Source organism: Neolamprologus multifasciatus, chromosome 2 (genome assembly GCF_963576455.1).
Source record: "Neolamprologus multifasciatus chromosome 2, fNeoMul1.2, whole genome shotgun sequence".
Taxonomy (NCBI): Eukaryota; Metazoa; Chordata; class Actinopteri; order Cichliformes; family Cichlidae; genus Neolamprologus; species Neolamprologus multifasciatus.
This window is the reverse complement of record NC_140440.1, coordinates 12,820,496-12,840,580: the sequence shown is the minus strand read 5'-3', so window position 1 is coordinate 12,840,580 and position 20,085 is coordinate 12,820,496. Positions and strand designations below refer to the sequence as shown.

The window sequence follows — 20,085 nt, the reverse complement described above, 5'->3', positions numbered from 1 at the left end:
AAAAACGGGAGCTGGAAGCATGTAAATATAATAATAACCACTGCAGCCAAGAAGAGAGCCTGACGAGCCCAGTTGTAAGTAAGCTATTAAGACTCGACTGTACACCGTGTTCGTGTTTTCCTCCAAAAATAATAAGTTCTGTTGGAGCAGCCTTTCAACGCCTCTCTCTGTCTCTCGCAAGCAAAGTTGACCCAGACAACAAAGTAAAGCTAGTTTTCGCTACGAGCCCGACACAGAACCCAACGTATTAGTCAGAGGTCCCTTTACTACGGTTCGGAGCCGCGGACCTTCAGTAACAGTAATAAATCACAGCAATAGTTCATTCACATAGTTGTAAACAGCATGATAATATATTAAGTAATCCAAAGTATTCAGAATACGTTACTCTCATTGAGTAACGTAACGGAATACGTTACAGAATACATTTTGGGGCATGTAATCTGTAATCTGTAATGGAATACATTTTAAAAGTAACCTTCCCAACACTGCCTATTGTAGATTCACTCTTCCCAGTCTGGTGCAGGTCTACAATTCTTTTCCTGGTGTGCTTCGAAAGCTCTTTGGTCTTGGCCATGGCGGAGTTTGGAGTCTGACTGGTTGAGGCTGTGGACAGGTGTCTTTTATACAGATGATGAGGTCAAACAGGTGCCATTCATACAGGTAACGAGTGGGGGACAGAAAAGCTTCTTACAGAAGACGTTACAGGTCTGTGAGAGCCAGGGATTTTCCTTGTTTGAGGTGACCAAATACTTATTTTCCACCCTGATTTACGAATAAATTCTTTACAATTCCTACCATGTGAATTCATGGATTTTTTTTTCACATTCTGTCTCTCACAGTTGAAGTGTACCTCTGGTGCAAATTACTGACCTCTGTCATCATTTTAAGTGGGGGAACTTGCACAATCGGTGGCTGACTAAATACTTTTTTGCCCCACTGTATATTGCTCACCTTTTCAGGAACCTTTTTACAGCACGCCTACAGACCTGTGCTCAACAGTTCAACTGTGACTTTATCTTTCTGTCTTATTAAACATGAGCCTTCAAGGTTTCAGACCATAAGTGACTCAATGTGAAGATGATGTCCAAACTCAAATGTGCATGTGGAGTTAGAATATGAAATTCAACACAAAAGAAGTAGATATTGGAGTCATAGTGATCATATTTAGAATTTTTTTTTCCTATTTTGATCTTCAGATTTTGTCTCATAATATGAACAATGAATGAAATCTTTTAGGAGGTGAAGCTGAAGGATGAAGAGGAGAAAATCTGGGATATCAGAAAACTTCCAGGATATCTGTTCAATTTAGGTCCTGTTTGATTCCCGGTAGAATGAAGCATTGTGTCATCCTCAGACAGATGAGGCACACGTAGACATGGAAGGCTCTGATCCTGTAGCACCTCCACAACCAATAGGAAAAACCACATCCTGTCCAGATTCGCACCTTCCAGAAACGCCCTCCGTACTTTCAGGAAAGGAAATAGTTTCTAGCACTGTTTTCTGTTCTCACAGGGTGTCTGTTAAAATCAATGCTGAATAGGTTTTATTAGATACTCATGTGATGATGACTGCTGGTGAGCTGCTGCATCGATCAGCAGGTCCTGGGGACAGCAATGTAAAGTCCTGAAGAGTGAAAGAGAATGATGAGAGGGAATCGACAGACATTAAGGAGACTTACAGGGTGATCTGGGACAAAGCTAGTGCAGAATAAAGCTCATTACTGTGTTGGCGGCAGTTTGCATTTCATCAGTGTAAGGATTAGATATAGTAATATTGGAGGTTGATTTAATGAGGTGGGTGGGTGGGTGGGGGGGCGGGGGGGGGGCAGTGAGGGTTACTACAGGTCAGGTGCAGAATAAGAAACCAACAAAAAGAATTCTGGGAAATGTGATGTGATGTTGCGTGGAGATCAGGGGCAGTACCCCTGGACTGGCAGACCGGGGTGGTGGTCCCCATCTTTAAGAAGGGAGACCGGAGGGTGTGTTCCAACTACAGGGGGATCACACTCCTCAGCCTCCCTGGGAAAGTCTATGCCAGGGTGCTGGAAAGGAGAGTTCGTCTGCTAGTCGAACCTCTGATGCAGGAGGAACAATGCAGTTTTCGTCCTGGTCGCGGAACACTGGACCAGCTCTTTATCCTCTCAAGGATACTTGAGGGTGCATGGGAGTTTGCCCAACCAGTCTACATGTGTTTTGTGGACTTGGAGAAGGCATTCGACCATGTCCCTCGGGGTGTCCTGTGGGAGGTGTGGCGGGAGTATGGGGTGTCTGGTCCATTGCTACGGGCCATTTGATCCCTATACAACCATTGCAAGAGCTTGGTTCGCATTGCCGGCAATAAGTCGGACTCGTTCCCGGTGGGTGATGGGCTCCGCCAGGGCTGCCCTTTGTCACCGGTTCTGTTCATAATTTTTATGGACAGGATTTCTAGGCGCAGCCAAGTGGCGGAGGGCTTTCGCTTTGGTGGCCTCAGAATCTCATCTCTGATTTTTGCGGATGATGTGGTTCTGTTGGCTTCATCGGGTGAGGGCCTCCAGCTCGCACTGGAGCGGTTCGCAGCCGAGTGTGAAGCAGCGGGAATGAGGATCAGCACCTCCAAATCTGAGGCCATGGTTCTCAGCCGGAAAAGGGTGGAGTGCCCACTCCGGGTCGGGGATGAGGTCCTGCCCCAAGTGGAGGAGTTCAAGTATCTCGGGGTCTTGTTCACGAGTGATGGGAGAAGGGAGCCGGAGATCGACAGACGGATTGGGGCTGCAGCTGCAGTAATGCAGACGCTGCACCGGTCCGTCGTGGTGAAGAGGGAGCTGAGTGTAAAAGCGAAGCTCTCAATTTACAGGTCGATCTACGTCCCTACCCTCACCTATGGCCACGAGCTGTGGGTAGTGACCGAAAGAACGAGATCGCGGATACAAGCGGCAGAAATGAGCTTCCTCCGAAGGGTGGCTGGCCTCTCCCTTAGAGATAGGGTGAGAAGTTTGGCCATCCGGGAGGGGCTCAGAGTAGAGCCGCTGCTGCTCCACATCGAAAGGAGGCAGCTGAGGTGGTTTGGGCATCTGACAAGGATGCCTCCTGGGCGCCTCCTGGGTGAGGTGTTCCGGGCATGTCCCACCGGGAGGAGGCCCCGGGGCAGACCCAGGACACGCTGGAGAGATTATATCGCTCGGCTGGCCTGGGAACGCCTTGGTGTTCCCCCGGACAAGCTGGAGGAGGTGGCTGGGGAGAGGGAGGTCTGGGCCTCTCTGCTTAGGCTGCTGTCCCCGCGACCCGGCCTTGGATAAAGCGGATGAAGATGGATGGATGGAAATGTGATGATTTTAATGGTTCCTTGGAAAAAGGATTTGGTGGAGAAAATCCACTCACATTTTTAACAGTTGAGGCTTAAACAAACTGCATGTTTGTACCTGCATCTAAAGTGCTGCAGGAATGTGACTTTAAACGAGCTGGACCAAACATGTTGTTAACAAAGAGAGCGGATCTCTCTTCTTTGTTCTTCGTCTGCCCGAGACAGCAACCGTCATAAAAAGAGGAAAACAGGCAACGGAACAGAAAGCAAAACATTTGCACGAAGATGGCTTTGCTTGTGACAGCTGGTTATTTGTGAGACGTAATCTCTGGTGTGTCTCTGTTTTTCACGTCTGTCTCTGTTTCTCACGAAGTGCACAATCCTCTGCTTTACATGACTGTAAACAAGTAATACTGTGTATCAGTGATCCTCCTATTGTAAAACAGGAACGTACAGGCCCAGATTTTTTTATGGATTAATACTGTGCAGAACATTGATGCAGTACAAATCACCCAACAACCATCGTGTTAAATTACACTTTAATTTAATTCTAAGGCTTTATAAAACATGACAGAATTGGCTATGTCCCACAGGCCTTCAAGCTGGCTGTAGTTCAACCGTCTTGACCCAGCAGTCTTAGTTTATTATAGGCCAATCTCTAACCTTTGTTTTATCTAAAAAATCTTGAAAGAGTAGCTGTCAAACAGCTAACAGACCATCTGCAGAGGAATGCCTTATCTGAGTTTCCGTCGGGTTACATAGCTCAACACAACATCACATTAAATCTGTGAGTTCACTGTGATCACTGATAGAGACTCAGATGGTTTGAGCATGTTGATGAACTCAGAGTTTCTCTCATCTGCATTCTGTCTGTTAAACTTTAGCTTGTTGTATATTTTTTTCTGTTTCCTCTGTCACCTGAAACTTTTGCTGAAAAGTAAATGTAGGATTTTTTTCCCTTAAAATAAAAACTCCAAAACTAATGCAAACTAGTGTCAGTGACAAACAGTGAGGGTTACTACAGGTCAGGTGCAAAATAAGAAACCAACAAAAACAATTCTGGGAAATGTGATGGTTTTAATGGTTCCTTGGAAAAAAGGATTTGGTGGAGAAAATCCACTCACATTTTTAACAGGTGAGGCTTAACCCTTTCAAGCCGGTCGGAGTGGGCACGCTCCGTTTTGCGTAACTATTTTTAAATCCCTGTAGAACCGGAACCGCGTAAGCTAGCGCAATAATTTAAATAAATTAATAAAAACAAAAAAACAAAAAAAATTGCTTAATATATTATCATGCTGTTTACAACTACATGAATGTACTATTGTTGTGTGATTTATTACTATTACTGAAAGTTACTCGCCATACCAATACCAACTAGATTTTCAAAATCTTAATATAAAATGAGTAATAGTAGGGTGGACATTAGGTAAGTTTGCACTATCTGCAGTACTCTTGTATACAAAGCCATTTTTATTGTAATCAGTAATATGTTTTCTTTTTGTCTGCTCTTAGAACTGCAAATGATTATTTGCACCTAGCAGAATGTAATGCAGCCTTCAGTAACAGTAATAAATTACACAGCAATAGTACATCAAAGATACTGACGTGCCACATAACCACAACTAGCTACCACCTGCCCGTGCACTGCTGTCTCTGGATCCACTTTGTAACTGATGCCACCAACATTAATAGGACAGTAAGAGTCACAAAGTTAAATAGGTGTGGGCCACTGCTGGCGCTGGCGTTCAAGTATTATGAAAAAAAGGAACAAACAAACAATAAATCACCCACTAATAATTCCTAAACTGTAGTGTTTTTCTTGTTTGTTTGTTTTATTTCAAATATTGTATAACAAGACAAAACTGCAAATTTGAATGCATTTTTTTCTCACTCTTAACTGAAGCTTTTCATTAAACTACCAAATAAAAGAAATTGGAAATTGATTTTTTTTTTCTTTCTTATACCTTATTGTATAAAACAAAACAGGTAAGTGAGCAAAGATCATCAAAATAGATGTAAAATATATATTTGATAACTTATTAAATGATGAATACCCTCCAGAGAGGAAAGTAAGCAGGAAGAGTTAAAGTAAAATAATGGCACCTTTCCCTAGTGTAATTTCCAAAGAAGTTCATAATTCTGTATAAAAAAGACAAATGTTGACAACACGTGTCAACATTTGAAAGTGTGTAATTCATACATGTAGAACTTTAGGGTCAGTTTTAGTTTAATGACTGAGAAATCTGCAGGCTTATGTAAAACCAGCTTGTCATTGTAGTTTCTCAGCATATGTACAGTATATGCTGCAAGTACTCTGTGAGGGCAGAGGGGCTGTCCCTTCTTCTTATGGTGTATAAAGTCTGTGGGCACTGACTCACCTCTTCTCTTTCTGCCTCCTCAGATATCACAGAGCCTGAAGCCGACAACACAGGTAAGACGATGGATTAGTTTAAATATCATAAATATCCTAATCAACTTTAAACTCTATCCAGAACCAACTTGATAGAAAAAATATTTGTAACTAATATTCATTGATATTTTTAAAATGAATTATTGTTTCATAATTGAGGTAAGTTTTTTCTTCAGTAACACTAAAATGTAAACTTTTCAGGAGTTTTGGAAATTCACCCGTGGTTTGGCTGATTAACTCTAGCAGTGATTCACAATATACACACATCCTGTCCAGTTTAATTTCAAAAACTAGAATTCATTTTAGTTTATAGTTTCAAATGTCTTGAAATACAGTAAGAATTCAGAGACTCACTTCAGATTAAAGGACAGGGTTTCCAACAAGACTTCAGTAAACTTTTGTGGAGGGAACTTTTCTTCCACAACAATTGATAAAACACTTATTTCTTCTCTCTCTCTCTCTCTCTCTCTCTCTCTCTCTCTCTCTCTCTCTCTCTCTCGCTTTATCTAACCCAGACAGCAGCACTGATTTCAAGCTTCCTGGGTGGACACCTCTGTAACAATCATCACCATGGCAACACAGTGAGTGAAATGTTTAACCATTAAAACAAAAGGAAGTTATCTAAATATGAAATGTTATAAATATTATAACATTATAACAAAGATACAAATTAAAATTCAATTTTGACTAAGGTGTCTCTCTTGTGTAGACACAACGCTGGTTCATGACTTAAATGTCAAGGTTTTAGCAAGGTGAGGACCAAAATGCAGAGCCCACAGAGCCCATATGGAAAAGAAATAGTAAAAACTTAAAAAAGACTTGCATAAGATGTGGCCTACTTCATATAGTGAATCATATCAGGCTTATATGATTTACTCGTGAAAGTGGTCACTTTCTCATTACTTTCATATATTGTTTTAGTAAGTATCCAAAACATAAAAGTTTCATTTATATAATTTTTCAAGGGATCTTATATCTGTTTTCACTCTTGCATGCTTTTCATACAAGTTTCACACAAGACAGATACAAACTTTATAAGATTTATATATATCTTTTCCATATGGGAAATCCTGGAATAAAATAGATTATGATCTACCAATTGAATAGTCAGAGGTAGCATACTCTAAAACTGAAACAGAATCAGTCAATTAGAGCAGAAGCTCTGCTTCCTGTCCATTAAGTAGTGAAACCTCCGGCAGAACCAGGCTCAGGCTATACTAACGCAGCTGTATTCTAAACACTAGCTGGCTGTTATAAATGTTTGTCTTTATGTGATAAGTGATTATCATTAGAAAACAAACAAAATCCGATTAACATCTGATCTTTGTGTTTTTTGTTAAATAAACAGCACATGAGTATACACAGTTTTTAAAAAAGATTTAAAGAGAATACGTTTGTGTTTCCATCATGTAGTTACTTTCAACTGTACAGGGCTTGTTAGACACTATGAAATGCTTCATGCAGACCTCTGCGTGTTAGATAATTGTCATTGTGAATATTATTCACGAGTCTAAAAAGGCAGTCAAGCTGCTGTCTCAGAGCCCTGTACCACTCCCTCCACACACACCCTCCAACATGGTGACCAAAAAAAACAGATTGTGTATAGTTGGTGGAAAATCATTTGGAAAACATTTTCCAAATGTTTGCTGGTGTTACACTGGCCTTGTCTTTAGAGATAGAGTGAGGAGTTCAGTCATCCAAGAGAGTCTAAGACTGGAGCCGCTACTCCTTCATTTCGAAATTCTATACAATATGTATATACTGCCTATTTAACTTCTTTCAACTTGAAGAGCAAAGTTAATGGAAGTCAAATTCCATGTTTGCTTGTACAAACTTGGCCAAATAAAGATGATTCTAATTCTGACATTTTTGCTTTTGTATGTATTTTTCAGCATAGCTTACATTTTCATTATCACATCATAAATTTTCTAAAAAGGTTCCATTGTATTTACAGTAATGTTTCCAAAACACAGAACCATGGTTATTAGTTGGCTCCAATCTATTTTTTGTGGTGTAGGACTTATATTCAATTCAGTTCAATTCAATTACATTTTATTTATATAGCGCCAAATCACAACAACAGTCGCCTCAAGGTGCTTTATATTGCACAGGTGATCCTACAATAATACATATGGAGAAAAACCCAACAATCATATGACCCCCCTATGAGCAAGTACTTTGGCGACAGTGGGAAGGAAAAACTCTCTTTTAACAGGAAGAAACCTCCGGCAGAACCAGGCTCAGGGAGGGGCGGGGCCATCTGCTGTGATTGGTTGGGGTGAGAGAAGGAAGACAGGATAAAAGACATGCTGTGGAAGAGAGACAGAGATTAATGACAACTAATGATTCAATGCAGAGAGGTCTGTTAACACATACTGAGTGATAAAGGTGACTGGAAAGGAAAAACTCAATGCATCATGGGAATCCCCCGGCAGCCTACGTCTATTGCAGCATAACTAAGGGAGGATTCAGGGTCACCTGGTCCAGCCCTAACTATATGCTTTAGCAAAAAGGAAAGTTTGAAGCCTAATCTTAAAAGTAGAGATAGTGTCTGTCTCCTGAATCCAAACTGGAAGCTGGTTCCACAGAAGAGGGGCCTGAAAACTGAAGGCTCTGCCTCCCATTCTACTTTTAAATACTCTAGGAACAACAAGTAGGCCTGCAGAGCGAGAGCGAAGTGCTCTAATAGGGTGATATGGTACTACAAGGTCATTAAGATAAGATGGGGCCTGATTATTTAAGACCTTGTATGTGAGGAGCAGGATTTTGAATTCAATTCTGGATTTAACAGGAAGCCAATGAAGGGAAGCCAAAACAGGAGAAATCTGCTCTCTCTTTCTAGTCCCTGTCAGGACTCTTGCTGCAGCATTTTGGATTAACTGAAGGCTTTTCAGGGAGTTTTTAGGACATCCTAATAATAATGAATTACAGTCGTCCAGCCTGGAAGTAATAAATGCATGAACTAGTTTTTCAGCAGCACTCTGAGACAGGATATTTCTAATTTTAGAGATGTTGCGCAAATGGAAGAAAGCAGTTCTACATATTTGTTTAATATGTGCATTGAAGGACATGTCCTGGTCAAAAATTATCAAGAGTAAACTTATGATGAAGGATCGGCACACAAAGTTTTGCTGATACCACGTTAAATGAAATGTTGGTGATTGGTACCTGTGGGAAATGATGGAATGAAAGTCATGTGGAAAGTAACAAATGAATCAAACACACAGATGGCTGGAAAGGAAAGGGAAGTTCTTAAAATAAAATTGATTTTTCATCACGAGTCAGCGAGACTTTAATTTAAATGTTTGGAAAACTTAAAGATGATGAGAACTATTTGTATCTGTAAAAGTAAAACTTGCAATATGAGGAAGTTTCTAGTTTCATTTGTACTGAAACTGTTCTTCTCTGTTTGTAGATGTGTGTTCAGTAGAAAGCATTCTGTGTTTTTACAAATGAGAAGTTCATCTGAGTTTGAGCCGAGTTCCTCGATTGACATGGAAGTTAGAGTAAACCTGCTCAGTGTTCTCGGGTGTGCTTGGCTTCTGCCTCCTGCAAGCCTGGAGAAACTTAACAGGACAGATCAGACTGACTGGATTGATCCACTGTGATGGCTTTTTTCCTCAGCTACAAACATGTGTTCAGCACCTTACAGCCTACATACTGAGCAGCAGAACGAGCCACACCACCCCAGTGTTGGTACAAGCAACACCAGAATATACAATGAAACAGTTCTTAGTCTGATTCTAAGGTTTTCAAATGACAGCACATCATCACCATGCTCACAGTGTTACTGGAGGCCAAGGTAATGCCATCCAGAGTAAGAATTTGCTTAGATACCATATTTCTAAGATTTTCAGGGCCGAGTACAATAACCTCAGTTTGATCTGAATAAAGAAGCAGAAAGTTAGCGGCCATCCAGGTCTTTATGTCTTTAAGACATTCCTGCAGTTTAACTCATTGGTGTGTGTTATCTGGCTTCCAGGACAGATAGAGCTGGGTGTCATCTGCATAGCAGTGAAAATGTATGCTATGTCTTCTAATGATGCTGCCTAAGGGAAGCATGTATAATGTAAACAGAATTGGTCCTAGCACTGAACCCTGTGGAACTCCATAATTGTGTGTGAAGAGGACTCTCCATTTACATGCACAAATTGGAGTCTATTAGATAGATATGATACAAACCACTGCAGCGCAGTACCTGTAATGCCTACAGCATGTTCGCTCTAATAGGATATTATGGTCGACAGTATCGAACGCTGCACTGAGGTCTAGCAGGACAAGCACAGAGATGAGTCCACTGTCAGAGGCCATAAGAAGATCATTTGTAACCTTCACTAAAGCTGTTTCTGTGCTGTGATGAACTCTGAAACCTGACTGAAACTCTTCAAATAAACCATTCCTCTGCAGATGATCTGTTAGCTGTTTGACAACTACTCTTTCAAGGATTTTTGATATGAAAGGAAGGTTGGAGATTGGCCTATAATTAGCTAAGACTGCTGGGTCTAGAGATACTTTTATTAAACAAATATGTAAGACTGCGTTCTTCCATTTACGCAACATCTCTAAAATTAGAAATATCCTGTCTCAGAGTGACGCTGAAAAACTAGTTCATGCATTTAATACTTCTAGGCTGGACTACTGCAATTCATTATTATCAGGATGTCCAAAAAACTCACTGAAAAGCCTTCAGCTAATCCAAAATGCTGCAGCAAGAGTACTGACAGGGACTAGAAAGAGAGAGCATATTTCTCCTGCTTTGGCTTCCCTTCATTGGCTTCCTGTTAAATCCAGAATTGAATTCAAAATCCTGCTCCTCACATACAAGGTCTTAAATAATCAGGCCCCATCTTATCTTAATGACCTTGTAGTACCATATCACCCTATTAGAGCACTTCGCTCCCGCTCTGCAGGCCTACTTGTTGTTCCTAGAGTATTTAAAAGTAGAATGGGAGGGAGAGCCTTCAGTTTTCAGGCCCCTCTTCTGTGGAACCAGCTTCCAGTTTGGATTCAGGAGACAGACACTATCTCTACTTTTAAGATTAGGCTTAAAACTCTCCTTTTTGCTAAAGCATATAGTTAGGGCTGGACCAGGTGACCCTGAATCCTCCCTTAGTTATGCTGCAATAGATGTAGGCTGCCGGGGGATTCCCATGATGCATTGAGTTTTTCCTTTCCAGTCACCTTTCTCGCTCTCTATGTATTAACAGACCTCTCTGTATTGAATCATATCTGTTATTAACCTCTGTCTCTCTTCCACAGCATGTCTTTTATCCTGTCTTCCTTCTCTCACCCCAACCAATCACAGCAGATGGCCGCCCCTCCCTGAGCCTGATTCTGCTGGAGGTTTCTTCCTGTTAAAAGGGAGTTTTTCCTTCCCACTGTCGCCAAAGTGCTTGCTCATAGGGGGTCATATGATTGTTGGGTTTTTCTCTGTATCTATGAAGCGCCTTGAGGCGACTTTTGTTGTGATTTGGCGCTATATAAATAAAATTGAATTGAATTGAATTGAGTAAAGCTTTAACTACAGCCAGCTTGAAGGCCTGCGGTACATAGCTAATTATTAGAGATAGGTTGATCATATTTAAGATTGAAGCATTAATTAATGGCAGGACTTCTTTGAGCAGTTTTGTAGGAATGGGGTCTAAAAGACACGTTGATGGTTTGGAGGAAGTAATTATTGAAGTTAACTCAGAAAGATCAATTGGAGAAAAAGAGTCTAACTTAACATCAATGGTACTAAGAGTAGCTTTAGATAATATTACATCTGTGGGATGATTATTGGTATTTTTTTCTCTAATGATAAAAATTTTATTTGTGAAGAAGTTCATGAAGTCATTACTAGTTAACGTTGAAGGGATGGTTGGCTCAAAAGAGCTCTGACTTTTTGCCAGCCTGGCTACAGTGCTGAAGAGAAACCTGGGGTTGTTCTTATTTTCTTCAATCAGTGATGAATAGTAAGATGTTCTGGCTTTGCGGAGGGCTTTCTTATAAAGCAACAAACTATTTCTCCATGCTAAATGATGATCCTCTAAATTTGTGACACGCCATTTCCTCTCCAGCTTACAAGTCATCTGCTTTAGGGTACGTGTTTGATAATTACACCACGGAGTCAGGTACTAGAGACCTTAGTTTTCACTGGAGCTACAGTATCCAGAGTCGTATGTAGTAGTGAGGAGGTGAAATTATTAACAAGATAATCGACCTCTGTTGGAGTAGCGTTCAGATAGCTGCTCTGCTCTGTGTTGGTACAGGGCATTGACGATGATAACAGTGGGTGGATTATATTCTTAAACTTAGTTACATCACTTTCAGAAAGACATCTACTTTGATAAAGTCTACTCTCCACTGCTGTGTAATCAATTATTGTAAATGTAAATGTTATTAGGAAATGATCAGACAGGAGAGGGTTTTCAGGAAACACTGTTAAATGTTCAGTTTCTATGCCATATGTTAAAACAAGATCTGTGTGATTAAAGTGGTGGGTGGGTTCTTTTACATTTTGAGAGAAGCCAATTGAGTCTAATAACAGATTAAATGCCATGTTGAGGCTGTCATTTTTAGCATCTACATGGATGTTAAAATCACCCACAATAATTATTTTATCTGAGCTCAGAACTAAATCAGATAAAAAGTCTGAGAAATCAGACAGAAACTCTGTGTAAGGCCCAGGTGGACGATATATGATAACAAGTAAGACTGGTTTCTGAGTTTTACAGCTGGGGTGGACGAGGCTAAGCATCAGGCTTTCAAATGAATTAAAAGTCTGTCTGGGTCTTTGGTTGATTAATAGGCTGGTGTGAAAAATTGCTGCCACACCTCCCCCTCGGCCTGTGCTTCGAGATTTCTGGTAGTTAGAATGACTCGGGGATGTTGATTCATTTAAACATAATCATCCTGCTGCAACCAGGTTTCTGTAAGGCAGAGTAAATCAATTTGTTGATCAATTATTAAGTCATGTACTAACAGAGACTTGGAGGAGAGAGACCTAATATTTAATAATCCACATTTCACTGTTTTACTCGTTGGTTCAGATGTGGATACTGTATTTTTCTTTCTTTGTAATTGTTTATGTTTAAGTTGTTTGTTGCTGGTTTTTAGTTTGTTTTTTGGCTGTTTGGGAGCTGACACAGTCTCTAAGGAGATGGGTTTTGGGGGATAACAGGAGGAGAGAAGCTGCAGAGAGGCGTGTAAGACTGCAACTCTGCTTCCTGGTCCCAACTCTGGATAGTCATATTTTGGGGGGTTTAATAAATTTGTCCATATTTCTGGAAATGAGAGCTGCTCCATCTGCAAATTCAGAATTTCATAATTATTAGAATCAATAGTAATTTAAAGATAAAATGTGTAAGTGACATTTAAATTTTTTTCTATAGGAAGAATAACATCTCATCTAAATACAAGGACATCATCTCCAGAGTTGTGATCTCATCAAAATCTCTTGCTGTCTACCAGCTGAGAACAAAAAAAGAGAAGACTGGGCCTTTGACAAGAATGACAGTTGGAGTAAAAAATACAGACAAGACAAATAAAACCATCTTACTTTTGGGTGAAACAGGAACAGGAAAATCTACTCTGATTAACGCTCTGATCAACTACACCATGGGAGTGAAGTGGGATGATGAAGTCTGGTTTCAGATTGTAGAGGAGAAGAAGAGAAGTCAGACAGAAAATCAAACATCAGATGTAATTGTGTACGAGATCTTTGGTTTTGAAGATGAAACTCTGCCCTACTCTCTGACCATCATCGATACTCCTGGATATGGAAATATCATGGGGACCAAAAAGGATGACGTCATCAATCAAAAGTTATTGGACTTGTTTCGTTTAGAGGGTGGAGTTCATGAAGTTCATGCAGTGGGTCTAGTGATGAAGGCGAGCGATAATCAACTGAATGACCGACTGATGTTTGTCTTTGATTCACTAATGTCTCTGTTTGGAGAAGACCTGGAGAAAAACATTGTTGCCCTCATCACATACTCAGATGGAATGCCACCTAAAAATGTTCTAACAGCTCTCGAACATCAGAAGATAAAATGTGCTAAAACTGAAAAGAATCAATCTCTTTATTTTCTTTTTAATAACCAGCAGAACAAAGAGAGAACAGATGAAAATGAGTTTGGTTTGGAGACAGCCTGGAGAGTAACAGAGAGAGGAGTACGTCAGTTCACAGACTTCCTAGAAGAAAGTGAAGCTCAAAAGCTGGAGACAACATTTGAAGATCTGAATGAACGCATCATACTAACAGCCTGCATCCAAAACCTGCAAGACAGAATGAAGTTTATTGATGTAAAACAAAGAGAAATAAAAAATACTCAAGAAGCTCTGAAGAAACCTGAAGAGAAGAAGATGATAGAAGACTTCACTCCACGTGTTGCTGAGGTCTTCAAACATAAAGAACCTATCAGAGGTGGAACATGTGGGCTGGAAGCAGCTGTCTGCTGTACAGTCTGTGAGGAGAACTGTCACTATCCTGGATGCACATTTAGCTGGAAACCTGAAAACTGCAAGGTCATGAAAGATGGTCACTGCACTGTTTGTACCAAAAAGTGTCCTCCATTAGATCATGTAAGAGAAAAGTGGAGGTATGTGACCAGGTTAAGGGATGCAGAGAAGAAGAGAGTGTTTGAATTTAATAAAACTGAACCTAGGGTGACCATTTTGAATAATCTGGAAAAGGAAATGAACAAACTGGCAACAGAAAAGTTACAGCTACTGGATGAAGCTTACCAACATGTGGTCAGACTGGATCAGATGGACCTGAATGTTAATTCAGTAAACACTTCTGTACACTTGGACTTTCTGATCAAAAAGATGAAGGAGAAAGAAGAGAGAGAGAAGATCCAGAAACTGGAAGAGATTGAAAGCCAAGTCGATGAAGAAACCAGAGCAGCTCTGCAACACAGGTATGTTAAACTGCTAAACAGATGTGCAGATAATAAGGTCTAGTTATGAAGTCATGTAATCTAGTGCACTGCCTACAATAACAAGCATCTTACCAGGTAACTACCACGTTAAAGGTAGATGACTCAGTTGACTGAGATTTATTCACTATCATATCTGCCCTCATCTCAAAAATTAGATGTCACATCTCAAGGGGTTTATCCTGATTAATAAATGTGAGAATTATAAGGTCATAGAAGAGAAGTGTGGCTTATTTGTGACTTCACAGAGTCTTTAATGCAACTCAACAACAAGACCAGGCACCTACTTGTGACTAAACACTAGAGCTGGGCGATAGAACGATAACGATATGTATTGCGAAATAACTTTTTCTCGATAGAAAAATGAAACTATTGCGATAGACCTCATCTCTCTCTCTCTTCCTCTCTTATGAAAAAAATGAATAGCCAATACAAATTAAGTAGCGCAGAGCCGAACCAATCACAGCCACAGTGTCACGTCACCTAACTTGTTACGCACAGGTCAAGTGTCAAGCCGCACATGTGTATTTATTTGGGAAGCAGCTAGCCACCGTGCCGGCCGGTTAATGGAGGAAATGAGTGTGCCGACTAGAGAAAAATCAACCGAGAGCTTGGGTGACCAGGTTATCGAAGAGAACACAGATGACGGTTCCAATGCCGGAGAGATTGTTGAAAGGAAAGGCCAGAGAAGTTCCGTAGTGTGGAGGTATTTCGGCTATTTGAAGTCTGACAAAAAACAGAGTAACGTGCACTGTAAATTGTGCCGAAAGCATGTTCCCACAAAGTCTGGAAATACAACAAACCTTTTTTATCACCTGAAGCAGTGCCTCCCACTAGAGCACGCTCAATCTCTGACTGAAAGCGCTAATTCGTCATCGAAAACAACCAGGGGAATACCTGCGAAGCAGCAACAGTCAATTGAGTCGGCTTTCTCCAGCATCTTACCATATGACAAAAAAGCTAAGAGACATAGCAACATAACGAATGCCATAGCTTACTGTCTTGCTAAAGACATGCTACCAATAAACACGGTCGAAAATGAAGGATTCAAGCAGCTAATTAAGGTAATGGATCCTCATTACCAACTCCCTGGACATAAACATTTCTCAGACAGCGCTTCCAAAGCAATATTAAATAAGTTAGTCAATTTTGTCTCTTCTTCTTTAAAATAAACTAAGATTTATTTTTAGAATTAATATTTTGTTTCTAAGTGGAACTGGCAATTTAGTAGTCTGTTTTGTTCTATTTTGAAACTTAAACACTTTAGCGGCTACCTTTTGTATAGTTTGTAATATTTGCCTTTATTTTGCCTAAACTGAAGCCTCATTTTAAGTACATCTGCCCTGTTGAACTTATTATGGGAAATAAATATTTAAATCAAAATCAAAACAAGCTGCTCATTATTTCACATTTTACTTGTGAGCAACAGCACATTTAAATCTTACATATATAGTCATTTGGCTTATATCGTGATATATATCATTATCGCCTGAAATAAATAAATAAATAATAAATAAATAAATTTTTATTTATATAGCACCTTTCAAGACAGAATCACAAAGTGCTGCACATGAGATTAGAAGTCATAAAAAAGATTTAAAAGGAGAAAATAAAACAGGCAAAAAATTAACCAAAAGCAGTTTTAAAAAGGTGAGTTTTGAGTTGTTTTTTATAAACAGCTACTGAGTCCACAGTTTTTAATGTTTGGGGGAGAGACTTCCACAGTCTAGGGGCCACAGTGGCAAAAGCTCTGTCACCCTTAGTCCTCCTCTTAGTATTTTTTAAAGCAAGTAAGCCCTGATCAGATGACCTCAAAGACCTGCTAGGGACATAGGGCTGTGGCAGATCAAAGATGTAGGCTGGTGCCAGTCCGTGCACAGCTCCCTAGGTCAAGACCAGGATCTTAAAATCGACTCTAAATTTAACAGGAAGCCAGTGTAACTGAGATAACAACGGTGTCACATGTGAGTACTTGGAGGATTTTGTCAAAAGCCTAGCTGTAGCGTTTTGCACAACCTGCAGATGATCCAGAGAACCTTTGCTTAGACACATAAACAGCGAATTACAATAATCCAAGCGTGACGAAATAAATGCATGTTATAGCAATCTCCAGTTCAGAGCGAGATAAAATCAGGCTAAAATGAAAAAAACATATCGTGATATGAAAAAATCTTATATCGCCCAGCTCTACACATGTACTTTTAAAAGTTTGACAAAATAATAATATTGATAGTGTCCCCCTCACCTGTTGCTCAGCTGTAATCTGATCCTAGACCTGTGGTTTTCAAGTTTGTTGTGCCAAAGAAACCAAAGGAAAAACCAACATGTAAAGCCACATCTGTATTTATATCTATCATCAGATTTTATTTTTCATTTCATTGTTTTTCATCTAAATTAAAGGCACTTATACATCCCAGTTACAGAAGCTGGAATCAGTAAAGTATGTGCTTCCACTCCATTAGCATATACCAAATCTCAGTGCCAGTATCAGCCACTTTAACTTAATCCAGCAATGAGACTCTCTGGCAAATATTAGCATGGCAGGACTCTTGTTTTTCTGATGATATCACTGGTCCAGCTTAACTTCTGAGACCATTAGTTATTAGCTAGTTACAATGCTATCACTTCTTTGTAGTATCTTCTACACTGGTGATTAGTCGGCATGTGTTCCGGAATGGATCTGTTTCTCTGTTTATTAACCTGTTAGATCTTTGACATGTTACATTTTCATCATTCCTACCATCCAACAACTTTTTTCACCATTGTGATGACAAAATCAAATCAAATCAACTTCAATTTAATGCAATTACATTTTAGTTATATAGAAACAAATCACAAAAACTGTTGCCTCAAGGTGCTTAATATTGTAAGGTAAAGACCTTACAATAATACAGACAACAATACAAAATTAATACAAAGGCACGTGCAAAATCACATTGTTCCATATGTGTACATATGTCACAACATGACACATAACAGAATATAAGATTTCCAAATGAGTGGTTGTGAGAGTATAAACAGAAAAATGAGCTCAAATTGGCAATAAAATAGTTTCATTTTACAGTAAGTGATCAATTAAGTAATGCATCATATGAAAATAAGAAACAGAAAAATCTGTACTTTCTCCTACAGGATCAATCTCATCTCACCACCATATGAGGATATTTCATCAGACAGCTTTCTGATCTGTTCAGGACCTCCTGCTGTCTACCAGCTGAGGCCAAAAAAACAGAAGTTTGGAACTCTGACAAGAATGACTCTTGGTGAAAAAGATTTTAATAAGATAAATAAAACCATCCTACTCGTGGGTGAAACAGGAGGGGGGAAATCCACTCTGATCAACACTTTGATCAACTACACCATGGGAGTGAAGTGGGAGGATGAAGTCTGGTTTCAGATCGTAGAGGAAGAGAAGAGAAGTCAGGCAGAAAGTCAGACATCAGATGTGATCGTGTACGAGATCTTTGGCTTTGAAAATCAAATTCTGCCATACTCTCTGACCATCATCGATACTCCTGGATATGGAGACACCAGAGGGACTGATCGTGATAACATCATTGGTGAAAGATTATTGGACTTGTTTCGGTCAGAGGATGGGGTTCATGAAATTAATTCAGTGGGTCTGGTGATGAAGGCGACAGATAATCGACTGAGTGACCGGCAGAGTTATATCTTTAACTCAGTGATTTCTCTGTTTGGAAAAAATGTGGAGAAAAGCATCGTAGCTCTGATCACACACTCAGATGGAATGCCACCTGAAAATGCTCTTGAAGCGCTTGAAGCTGCAAGCATTGAATGTGCCAGAAATGAGAAGAATGAGCCTGTTCACTTTCTGTTTGATAACCAACAGAGCAAAGAGAGAAGGGAATCATATGAGAATTCTTTAATAAAGTCATGGGACTTAACAAAGAAACAAATGGGGGATTTTTTAACTTTTCTTACAAGTTGTGGACCTCAAAGACTGATGAAAACCAAAAAAGTGTTGAAGAAACGCATCAAACTGAAAGCCAGCATCCAAAACCTGAAAGAGAGAATCAACCTGATTGAACTGAAACAGACAGAAATCAGACAGATTCAAGAAGGTCTGAAGAAACATAAGGAAACCATGAATGCGAACGAGAACTTCACTGTTGAAGTTGATGAGGTCTGCACAGAAAAAGAAGATATCAAAGGTGGGATGTGGGGGTTTTTTTATGAGGGAGCCCTGTGCTGTACAGTCTGTATGGAGAACTGTCACTATCCTGGATGCAGTGTGTCCTGGTATCCTTCACACTGTGAGGTCATTAAAGATGACAGCTGCACTGTTTGTATCAGGAAGTGTTCTGCATCAAAACATGTGAAAGAAAAGTGGAGATATGTGAACAAGACCAAAAAAGTTAAGAAGACGATGGAAGAAATGAAAGTGAAGTATGAGACAAATAAAAACGAAAGTCAGAACTTGCAAAGCCTTTTGGAAAATCTTGAAAAGGAAATGAACCGACTGACAGCAGATAAGTCACAGTTACTGGATGAGTCCTACCAACATTTCCTCAGACTGGAAGAACTAGCTCTGAAAATTGATTCAGAGTCCACTACTGTCCACCTGGACTTCCTGATTGAGAAGATGAAGGAGAAAGGAGACACAGACAAGGTCCAGAAACTGGAGGAGATGAGAAGAAGAGTGGATGAAAGAACCAGAGGAGCTCTGAAATAAACTAATAACATTTGAGAGGAGTGAAGAGAAGAAAAAAAATTATTCTGACTCTATGAACATGAAAAACTTATTTTGTTGTATTTGATGTAAGATTATTTTAATACTGTCAGAAAAATTTGCTGGAGAAAGAATTTTCTCAAATGTGTAAAGCTAAATATGTCCTTTAAAAAAAATGTTATTTTATCTTATATAATTTACTCATAGAAATTTAGAACTTTAGAATTCAGCTGTGCTTCAAGCCAAGTGGAAACATTTGGATTCTTTCATGTTGGACTTCATTTGTTCAAATTCTCTATATTCTGTTCATCCACATGAAATCGTCTCCTGCTTGATGCACTTTTCTGTCAGTCCTCAATAAAATCTCTGCTTTGTTCAGTCAAGTTTGCTCAGAGTGTCTTCACTGGATCATCAGCTGATTTTTTTTTTCAGAACTGAGATTTCATTCAAATATCAAAACAAATATCAGAAAAATCCGGATGGTAATTCAGGATGTATGTTGGCCTGCTGGCTTTGTTAGCAGATCGGAAAGAGAACCATTCACAGGGAGTTGGGGAATGGCTGCAATCACAGCATTGTAAGATGGTGACAGATGTACCCTTAGGCCCCCTCCTTGATTCAGAGATGGTCTTTCCCTTTTCACGTAAATGGCCTCCTTGACTCTGCGCTCAAACCAGCGTTCCTCCCTGTCCAGGATGTTACATCCTCATCCTTGAAAGAGTGTCCACTGGCCTGTGGGTGTAAATAGACTGCAGAGTCCTGACGAAGTAGCTCTTCTGTGT

The 20,085-nt window shown here is 39.9% G+C and overlaps 1 protein-coding gene across 1 annotated transcript; it reads left to right on the top strand.

The window, feature by feature from the left end:
- Positions 1-5,637: 5,637 nt before the first annotated feature.
- Positions 5,638-19,687, top strand: LOC146524060 (uncharacterized). The gene is made up of 4 exons (XM_085183839.1): positions 5,638-5,713; positions 6,208-6,273; positions 13,066-14,595; positions 17,746-19,687. Exons 2-4 carry the CDS (start codon positions 6,263-6,265, stop codon positions 19,304-19,306), a joined length of 3,102 nt encoding a protein of 1,033 aa, XP_085039965.1. The 5' UTR covers positions 5,638-5,713; positions 6,208-6,262; the 3' UTR covers positions 19,307-19,687.
- The last annotated feature ends 398 nt before the right edge of the window (positions 19,688-20,085 follow it).

Excerpts from the sequence above, each read along its gene's own strand:
- LOC146524060 (XM_085183839.1), top strand. Across the intron at positions 14,596-17,745 it reads AGAGCAGCTCTGCAACACAG|GATCAATCTCATCTCACCAC; the intron begins GTATGTTAAACT and ends TTTCTCCTACAG.